We start from the raw sequence: 11218 nt of genomic DNA on the forward strand, positions 1-11218 counted from the left end.
GGTGAAAGAAGGATAATTTTAATAAAGTATGTAGAGAAACAGATACAGGACTATAGTCAGTAATTATTATAGAAACTACAGAATAGCCTGTATAATGAGAATTAATAATAATGAATAATGAGTGCATAAACAAGGAAGTGGACATATTGTTATTGCATTTGCCTATGTATGTTTGTAACCCATTTGTAAACCAATGCACACATTTCTTTTCTACTCATCAGAAATATAAAATATACTGATTTTAATGTTATCTAGGAATAAATCACTTTATATTTATATTATATTAATATTTCAGCACATCATTTACATTCATTGTCTAGAAATAACAATCACATCCGGTATAAACATTTAGTTTTGCAAAAAAGGAAATACCAGTGTAAACCATGTGTCTTATAGTAGTTTTATCACTTCTGTCCTGATGCACATTTGCAAAAAGTCAATATATATATATATGTCACTCAGAGGTGGTCTTTGCATAGAGGCATTGCTAGGCAACTGCCTTGGGCCCCTCCCACTGCAGCCCACTGTTGGGGCCCCCTGACTAGCTGCAAACTTCCCATATGCCTAAAGCTGGTAATTGGGACCCTTTGGACAGTAATTCACAGATAGTGCGTTCAGAAATGGTGATTCTTGTGTGTTTAAAATGGAAACAAAGACAACACAATAAATTACAAAGAAATACAGTTCCGTCCACAACCCCTCTCTTTCCCGTTAAAATGGAATATTCCAGTCATGCCATGTGGCCATGCCGGTGAACGGCGGACACGCTGCTTGTGAAAGACGGAATTAAGGTGAAATTAAGTGTACAAGTGGGTTGTGAGCGAAGCCATGAAAAGAAAAAAGAAGGAAGAGGCGAAACTAAAAACAGATGCTCTTCCAAAACAGATTAGCTTTTTTAGTGTGTCAACACCACCGGACCCGAATGTTTTGGTGGAGGAGGAGGAGGTGCTGTTCTAGGGTTTATGACCCAACATCGGGATGGATGGTAACCAAGGCGGTGCCACGCCCACTTTTTTGTTTTTCCCGAAACATGCCCTGACCTTCTTTAGGTCTCCTTCACCTAAAACTTTAGCAGGGATTGTACGGAAAAAGATCAAATCAGGTATTTAACTGATATGAATTAGAGTCAGGGATGAAAATTAAAATACCCCACTGCTATAAATATGCCTAATTGGCATATTATTATATTATTTATTATTATTCTATTATTATTAGGATATTATTATTTATATCTAGGTTACAGCTTGTCTTCGTTTTTTTTCTACACGTCTGTATTAATTTTAAACATTTCATGTTATTCATGCAAATAGAATAAGCCTGCTGGTTGTGTGCGTTGGGAAACTTGCTCATTGTCAACCAGTGTTGGGCACCTTACTTTGAAAAAGTAATCAGTTATATTTACTAGTTACTAACGGTGTTACCCCCCTATAAAAGTTACTAGTCACCAGTAAAAGTAACTATTGACTTACTTTAAATTATGTAAATTTTATTGTTATTAGAAAAATAACAAAAGAAAATAAACCCAAAATGTTGACAAAAATATAATCTAACGAATTTCAAAACATAGAAACGAAAAACGTTAAAATGGTATTAATATAACATAATATAATATAACAGCTGGATCAAACAGTTTACTGTCAGTCACAAGGAAAGCGCGCGTCAGTAATAAGGAAAGCGCGCGCGGCATTGCGATTAAAAAAAAACTTTTTAATAAATAAGGTCCTATCAAGTGAAATAAAATATATGGTATTAAAAGATATTAAATTCACATATTTATTGATGAGAGAAATCAGGCAAAATGCTCCGCGAGTCACTGCGCTGCGCTCTCTCTCTCTCTCTTTTTCAGCGCGGAGCTGAATTCAGCGCGAGGCTAGAAATAATTTGAAAACTCAGTTTAGTTAAATAAATTAAGATGAGTGAGGACCTGTAAAGTTAATTAAATATTGTCAAATATAAAGGATAGGTTGAGGTTTTGGGGAGCTGTTTCAATTATTTGAAACTGAATCTAACTGAAACTGATATTATTCTGCACACTATTAGATAGCTTTTGATTGTGTTTTAAATTAGTTTTTATTTTATATTATTTTTTTATTCATTGTAAATATTTTTAGTATTTTATTGATCAAACAGTAAAAAGTACAATTAGCATTGAAAGCTTCAATTTTTTAAAACTTTTTTTTTAAATAAATGTTTTCCTTTTTGCCATACAATGGTGTTCTATCGGAAACTTATTTCTCGCATATTAATGTTGATGGGCCCCCTAGCTAAATTCGCCTTGAGCCCCGAAATTGCTAAGTCCGCCACTGATGTCACTGAAATACAGATTTCATATTAAAAGTCAGCTCCCATATACTGATTAAAGAGCTCATTGTAATAATATCTAGGATAAAATCAATTTATATTTACATCAGCACATCATTAACATTTATTGTCTAGAAACAACAATCAGATGATACAAACATTTAGGTTTGTATAAAATAGAAAATACCAGTGTAAACTATGCATCTGAGGGTAGTTTTATCACATTTGTCCTGATGGACATTTGCAAGAAATAATTACATATATATCTGTAGATCTATAGGCGAGCTGTCAATTGTGCACCATGCAGCTTGACTTTGGGCGTTTCAATGTGTCTTTGCTATTGTAACAACAGGAAAAGTACACCTTGCATGTCTCAACATGCACAAAAAGCATGATTCTCTAATTCACGAATTATCTTAATTAGTTATGGGAGTGTTTTGGACGTTATATTTAATAAACCTATCAGTGTATCACTTGCCATTCCCTTTAAGAGCCAGGTGCACTCAGACTTTGGCACATTGCTATCTTAATGTCGCATCTAAAACCTGGACTTTTGATCATTTCAGTTCTTCGTCTGCGCTGCACATTTTAACGACTGATCCCGAACAAATCACAAACCCAGCGTAGAGCGGCTGAGTGAAGGTGGTCTGGACTCTGTGGATGAGGGTCATGGTATCAGAGATGCTGTAGAAGGACAGAGTTCCTGCCCTGTGATCCACATACACTCCTACTCTAGAGGAGACGGGCAGCGCCAGGATCTCGGCTTCTGATTTACCGTGTCTGAACGAGTAACCGGAGGGAGAGCAGAACAGCCGCCATGACTGATCGCTTTGTCCCAACAGACACTCGATACTTTTCCCCTTCCTGCTGATGCTTTTATACGCCACAGCTACCGAAACCCCTGTAGATCCTCTCCAGTCCACCTCCCAGTAGCAGCGTCCGCTCACGCTCTCTCTACACAGAACCTGCAGGTAATAGCTGAACCTCTTAGGATGGTACGGAAGTGTCTGTGCTTTATCACTGCAGATCACCACTCTGTTCTTCTCAGACAGGTGGAGGTGCTGATTTGCTGTCATGGGATCCAGTGTGAGCCTGTAGTAATCTGGTAAAAAAAATATATATAATATAATAATCCTCTGTATTTCCTTTGGTGCATTGTCCCTCTCACAGAAGATATACACACAATATACACTGACAGGATCTAGCATAGTGCTAAGTGCTAGCTCTTTCTCCACTCAGAGGTGAGTATTATCGGCCTGTGGCCTGCTGCTTACCCGGGCTAGCACTGCTGGAGCAGCATTAGCTGCTAACCACGCTTTCAGACTGTAGTCTGTGCATTTACAGTGTTAAAACAAGCTACTGGTTCCTCAGTGTAGTGCTTTCAGGTGGCATTAGCTGCTAACCACAGCTAGAGCTAGCGGTTAATTTCTAATGCTGCTGCACCCAGCCTTAGTGGAAATCTGGAAATCTAAATCTAAGCTTACTGTAAATAAACAGAAGTGCTTTACTCACCCAAATAAACAGATTTCAGGAGAGAAATCACCTGAATTAGAAGGGAAACATGGCAACACCCCTGTTCCTTTCTAGTGTCAGATAATGTGCCTTACAATCGGGTGTGCCTTATGTCTGAAATTAGCCCAGAATATATAGAGTTTATTGATAGTGCGCCTTATAATGCAAAAAATATGGTATCATTACCCTTTTATGATGTAGTCCTGATTCACACATCACACTGTGGATCAAGGAATACATTCTAACTACCCACTCCTCACTCACAAGATAACACCTCACAACTTATAGAGATGTGGGCATTCCCAAGCTATCCCCAGGGAAAATACTACAGGATTAATTTATTTACTGTTGTCCCATGATTTTTGACATGTCAGTTTTAAAAGAAAAAATAAAGTACAAACATTATGTACTTTTACATGCAATATTGCACTGTTCTGAAATACCGCTATTATTAAATTATGAAATATGCAGATGCGCACATTGCTTTTGACATATAAGGTATACAGAAGGTACCCTTTGATTTACATTTGTTACAAATGTTTTACAATAATTCCATGCATTTCCTGAATATGTTTATATGAAGTGAAGAGAAGCTTACATTGTAGAAAGTCCTTTCTGCTTTGAGGTTCAGGAAGAGGAATAATCTGGATTTCCTTCACTGTGGAAACAGTTTAACAGTTGTTTTAACTCAGCAAGACTCAGTGTTTGCTTTTGTAAATGTGTTTCAGATGTATACAGTTTGTTACATGTTGTATATTAAATTCACATCTTTAGTCTATTCAATTTCACATGTAGGACTTTATGAACAGAGCAGTATCATAAGACAATTCCCCGCAGAATGTTAAGAATAATTTAGATCACTTTATCATGCTGTGCTTCTTAGAGAATCTTCGATTGCAGTGTATAATATGGAAATCAGCCTCAGCCACATGTGCCAACACCCCGGTTGCTGAGTATAATATTGTGGCGCAGAAGAGGAAGGATGACCCGTGAGACTCATGGTAAATGCTCACTAGCTCATTTTATTAAACTGGCTTGCCACTCACTTACAGTCTTTAACAAGACTAGGAGAGCTAAACCAACTCTACCCAAATAGGCTACCAACAGAACCAAGTGACTAAACTCACTACTCACTTACTTTATGGTGAGTGCCCTAACCGGCACCCATCTGCATGGCCCCTCCCCATACCCTAGGTTACGGGGGAGATACCAACTACGTAGGCTAGAGCAACACAGCACACATAGCACAACAGAACACATAAGGCCACACACACAGAAGAACAGAACATGCCTACAGGCAGCCACACACACAACCCAGAGCCGCCACAATATGGCAATCAGCCTCAGCCACATGTGCCAATACCCCGGTTGCTGGGTATAATATGGGAATCAGCCTCAGCCACATGTGCCAATACCCCAGTTGCTGAGTATAACATGGGAATCAGCCTCAGCCTCAGCTAGGTATAATTTGGCATTTAGCCTGAGCCACATGTGCCAATATCCCGGTTGCTGAGTATAATATGGGAATCAGCCTCAGCCACATGTGCCTACACCTCAGTTGCTGAGTATAATATGGTATTCAGCTTGAGCCATATGTGCCAATACCCCAGTTGCTGAGTATAATATGGCAATCTGTGTGCTAATATGGAAATCAGTGTGCCAACACCTAGTTGCTGAGTATAATATGGTTTATAAGTTGCAGAGCAATCGCCAAGTGGTGCTAAATCTCATCATGTTATCTGTGTTCTTTTAGCAATAGTCATGTAACTGATTGATTGAATTGATTTAAATGAGTAAACACCGTGCAGTAGTCTACCTCTATTTGCTGTCTTCTCAAACTCCTCGCAACAGAAGTCTTCTACTTTGTCCCTCAGCCGAGACACAGACTCCACAACCTCCTCAAATGAGAGGAGAGGACTGATAGTGACTGTGGGTAAATCTGATGATACTGGCTGTGCCAAAAGAGACTGGAAACTCTGCAAAGAGACAAGGAGATTTAAAGACATCAAAGACAAAGAGAAAAGATGCATTATCTGGCCGTGTCATCAGGGAAGGAAAAAAATCCATTGATGGAATAACCTGGTCTATATTCAGTACATTCAGGTATTCAGGTCAGCTGACCTCATTCTTTCAGCACATACTGTTGCTGAACCTAAACCAGACCAGCTGCAGCATCAACACCAAATCATTTGGAATTACATAAAATCTGACTTTACCAGGGACTTAAACACAGCTTACCTGAACAAAATGAATGGTGTCATCGGTCTGTGAAAGCTTCTCCAGATCAGCATCTCTCCTCTTCAGCTCTGTGATCTCCTGCTCCAGTCTCTTCAGACGTTCTTCAGCTCGACTCACTGCAGCTTTCACCTGATCTCTGATCATCTGCCTTACCTCAGAGCGTCTTCTCTCAATGGAGAGGATCATCTCAGTGAAGATCTTCTCACTGTCCTCCACTGCTGTCTGAGCAGAGCGCTGGTAGTGGAATCACAGAGAGAGGAGAATGTTAGGAGCAGCAGCCAGTCCTAGCTCAGCTGCTGTGTCTGTTAGAACTGTAGCTCTAATCTCGTTGATGCTGACTGTTAGCATCAAGGCTAACCAGCTACAACCTGGCCAAGACTGGTTGCTGTGTCTGTTACATAGACTGTGTATAGCTGGACAGAGCATCGTTTCTTAAAAGTGAAGCCACCACAGGTCGGGCGCCCCCTGCTGTTCGGTTGCAGAAAGCTGTGTAACCCCACCCATCCCCATAGGTTTCAATGGCAAAACTTTCAATCGCGTTTTTTTCCAATATACTGTAATTCTTCTTTCATTATGTAAAAGCAACAGCTAGTGTAACCTCTGTTTATATTATCACATTTTTATATTCCCACAGAATTCATTTTTTTTAAATGTTATTCAGCGCTATTCAAAAAGGTGTGGTTATTGTAAAAGGGCTGGTTATGGGCGGGACCAATAACAAACCGTCAGCTCCGCTCCGCACCGCTCTGCTGCCTGTGACCTCGAGGCAGCCCTCAGGGGCGGGGTTATTTAAATGAGTAGGCTGTCTCTCCACAGGCTTTCTCCCTCCTCTGGTCTCTACTGCGCAGACTCGGGTTTCAGGATCGCCAACATGGAGGAAGATTTTGGCTTCGTTTTCATTGAATGAATGGCAACAGCGACACGGCGTCCATCTTTTTTTACAGTCTCTGGTCTGTTAGAATTGTAGCTCTAATCCCATTGATGCTGACTGTCAGCATCATGGCTAACCTGCTACATCATTGCCACACCTAGTTTGCTGTGTCTGTTAGAATTGTAGCTGGTATTCCATTAATGCTGGTTGTTAGCATCATGGCTAACCCACTACCAGACATCACAAGTTGCAAAAATTTATTTCACCGTATTTTTCTTCATAGTATTCTACTAAATCTGCAATTCACTGAAACCAAACTCACTTTGTGAGACTCTACAGCCTTCCTCAGTTCCTGAAGCTCCTGCTCCCTCTCCTGGATCCTCTCCTGGAATTTGTTCTGCATTTCCACCAACTGTTCCTTTAAAAAAAAAAAAAGAATTAAAAAACATCATTCACCAAGACTAAACTGTAGGAGGAGCAGTTGTTTATAACAAGTGTTGAGAATTCTAATGGCAAACATTTGATAAAAGCATAATGTTAATGTGCTTTTAATATATTTTAAGTAAGTACATCAATCTGTTAGTATATTTACAGCACACTTAGACATTTCTCAATATGTTTTAAGTACAATTAAGTATATATATTTTTTTCACCAGGCTGTATAGAATCATAGCATCGTATTTTACCTGTTTCTTAGATCTTTCTGCTGCGATTGATACAGCATCATGTGCTTTATGATTATCCAGCATACACAGCATGCAGATACACTGCTGGTCGGTGCGACAGTAAACCTCCAGCAGTTTATCGTGCTGAGAGCAGATCTGCTCCTGGAGTCGTCTGGAGGCTTTGACCAGCTTGTGCTTCTTAAAGGCTGGAGATTGGTAGTGAGGCTGGAGGTGAGCTTCACAGTAAGAGGCCAGACACACCAGGCAGGACTGGACGGCTTTGTGTTTTCTCCCAGTACAGAAATCACACTCCACATCTTCAGGATCAGCAGAAGAGTGATCAGGAGGAGCAGCCTGGAGTCTCGTCTTCTTCAGTTTCTCCACCACCTCAGCCAGCATGGTGTTTTTACTCACGACAGGTCTTGAGGTGAAGGTGTGTCTGCAGTGAGGGCAGCTGTAGATCTTCTTCTGATCCTCCTGATCCCAGAACCCATTAATACACACCATACAGAAACTGTGTCCACAGGGAAAAGTCACTGGATCCTTCAGGAGATCCAGGCAGACTGAACAGCTGAACTCATCCTGAATCAATGAAATGCTGCATTCTGTCATTTTGTAAAAAAAATATAAATATATATATAAAAAGCAATACTATCAGACTGTAACAATCCTAAACCCCCACATCAACGAGTGTTTTTCCTGGTTCGCAGATCCAGTAAACACACACCTATATATCCACAGCATTAAACAAAGGGATCAGTTTCAGTTTCATTTCTGCTGAAAGTAGAGGAGGAGTGGCTGATACCAGGAAAAGAGAAGGAGTGGGAGAACCTGTTTAGGCCTCATTCACCAACATAAATCAATCAAATAAAAAATATTCTTCATGTTCTTTGTGGTTCTACATGTATGACGATTTTAGCGGTTCTAGCTAAACAAACTGGGACTGGTAGGAGTTTGTACTCCTTGAATGGAACCATATAAAGCCATAAGTTCTACCATCCTGTAAAATTTGTGGTAGTGGTGGGCGATACTGGAAATTTTGGTGTCGATCCGATGCCAAGTAAATGCAGTGCCAGTATTGCCGATATCGATACTTTTTAATATTTAAGCTTCATAGATTCAAAGAATCCAAAAGACCTAAGATAGAATTTCAATCAACATTTTTGTTTAGAAACAATGGAACAATAACAAAACAGTTTGCCTTAACATTAGGAAAAAAATCGTTTTTGAGGTAGAAAATAAAAATTCTCCCCTCACTAAACATCTTTTCTAGTTCTTTCTAGGTGCTAAATAAATGTAATAAAACATAGGATCCATTTTTTTGTATTCATAAAAAAACCTTACCTACTGTGTGTTAGGTAAGTGTGATAAACACTATATGCTTTGCATTGTCTGCTTGCAGAATACTAGGAAATTTGAAAATTCATACATTGTATGACTGAATAAATATACATATATACAGCTCTGAAAAGAATGAAGAGACCACTTCAGTTTCTGAATCAGTTTCTCTGATTTTGCTATTTATAGGTTTATGTTTGAGTAAAATGAACATTGTTGTTTTATTCTATAAACTACAGACAACATTTCTCCCAAATTCCAAAAAAATAAAATATTGTAATTTTGCAGAAAATGAGAAATGGCTGAAATAACAAAAAAGATGCAGAGCTTTCAGACCTCAAATAATGCAAAAAACAAAAATAAACAGAGTTCATATTCATAAAGCGCCGCCATTACTCCTGGTGCCGGCTGCTACGCTATGTCTGTCTATGTGTATACTTGTCTGTTATTTTCAGATCAGTAATGGTGGCACTCAGAGCTGAAGCTAGCATTATGGGATGTAAACAGTGTTTTTTAATAAGCTTCTTGTGCACTTTTTAAGTTATTAATGCCTCGTTTTAAATGTCAGGGCTCTCCGGATTCTAGCAAGGAGGTGTGGAGCTACTTTGAGCTGGATAATGGTGGAAAAAGTGATTTATCGAGGCAAATTATGCCCCGTATCACCCAGTCTGAAGGGTGTTTGGACAAACTGTTACAATTTCTGGATCTCAGAACGCTGTGGGAGAGAGGAGTGAGCTATTCATCAAAGGTAAGAACTTTTTATCATGTTTTACTACAACAAAAGAACATTTAACATCAGAGTTCTCCTTTAAGACCCCAGATTCATAAGTATTCATAATTACGAAATGGATATATATACAAATAGTACAGTACAGGCCAAAAGTTTGGACACACTTTCTCTTTTTCAATGCATTTTCTTGATTTTCATGACTGTGTCCATTGTAGATTCTCACTGAAGCATCAAAACTATGAATGAACACACAGTTTTATGTACTTAACAAAAAATGAGCTGTCCTCCACAGTCACCGGACCTGAACCCTTTATTTTACTTTAATCCCTGATATATGGAGATATTTGGAGTGCATTATTATTAGTATCATTTCATTCTGGATCATTAATTTCTGTTACAAATCTGATCAAATTCTTGTATTTTTTTATATCTCAGTTAGGGGTGTGCCATATCATATCGTATGCAATAATATCATTTTAAACTTTATTTTGTTGCAGTAGTGTATTCTTCAAATATATATATATTTTTTAATTACGTGTTTTGACATATCGCCAAGAGTATCGTAATCGCAAAAAAAAAAAAAAATTGATATGATATTATTTTAGGGCCATATCGCCCGCCCCTAATTCACACACAAGTTGAGAGAGAATGAAATTCACACAACAACTGTACAGGTCATCAAATATCAGTAATGTAGATTTTATTGTAGCTTAAAAGATGGTAATGATTCCATTCAGAGACATTCAGACAGACACTTCACTATAGGGTGGTGCCATGTCATTTATGACCCAACATCGGGATGGATGGTAACCAAGGCGGTGCCACGCCCACTTTTTTGTTTTTCCAGAAACATGCCCTGACCTTCTTTAGGTCTCCTTCACCTAAAACTTTAGCAGGGATTGTACGGAAAAAGATCAAATCAGGTATTTAACTGATATGAATTAGAGTCAGGGATGAAAATTAAAATACCCCACTGCTATAAATATGCCTAATTGGCATATTATTATATTATTTATTATTATTATATTATTATTATATTATTATTAGGATATTATTATTTATATCTAGGTTACAGCTTGTCTTCGTTTTTCTCTGTCTGTATTAATATTAAACATTTCATGTTATTCATGCAAATAGAATAAGCCTGCTCGTTGTGTGTCGGGAAACTTGCTTATTGTCAACCAGTGTTGGAGACCTTACTTTGAAAAAGTAATTTGTTATATTTACTAGTTACTTCTCCAAAAAAGTAACTAAGTTACTAACGGAGTTACCCCACTATAAAAGTAACTAGTTACCAGTAAAAGTAACTATTGCCTTACTTTTGTTCACCCCTTAAAAAATGTACAAAAGAAAATAAATTATGTAATTTCTGTTATTATTAGAAAAATAACAAATGAAAATAAACCCAAAATGTTGACAAAAATATAATCTTTCAAAACATATTTCAAAACATAGAAACGAAAAACGTTAAAATGGTATTAATACAACATAATATAATATAACAGCTGGATCAAACAGTTTACTGTCAGTCACAAGGAAAGCGCGCGGCATTGCAAAAAAAAA

General features: G+C 38.2%; 1 protein-coding gene across 1 annotated transcript; it reads right to left on the bottom strand.

Annotated features, from left to right (window-relative positions):
- Window positions 1-2751: 2751 nt before the first annotated feature.
- LOC125780448 (E3 ubiquitin/ISG15 ligase TRIM25-like) lies at window positions 2752-8199 on the bottom strand. Its single transcript, XM_049482131.1, has 6 exons — window positions 7609-8199; window positions 7245-7340; window positions 6052-6285; window positions 5630-5789; window positions 4412-4471; window positions 2752-3403 (listed from the first exon to the last, which is right to left on the bottom strand). Exons 1-6 carry the CDS (start codon window positions 8197-8199, stop codon window positions 2859-2861), a joined length of 1686 nt encoding a protein of 561 aa, XP_049338088.1. The 3' UTR covers window positions 2752-2858.
- Window positions 8200-11218: the final 3019 nt, after the last annotated feature.

This window comes from Astyanax mexicanus, chromosome 8, assembly GCF_023375975.1.
Source record: "Astyanax mexicanus isolate ESR-SI-001 chromosome 8, AstMex3_surface, whole genome shotgun sequence".
Lineage (NCBI taxonomy): Eukaryota > Metazoa > Chordata > Actinopteri > Characiformes > Acestrorhamphidae > Astyanax > Astyanax mexicanus.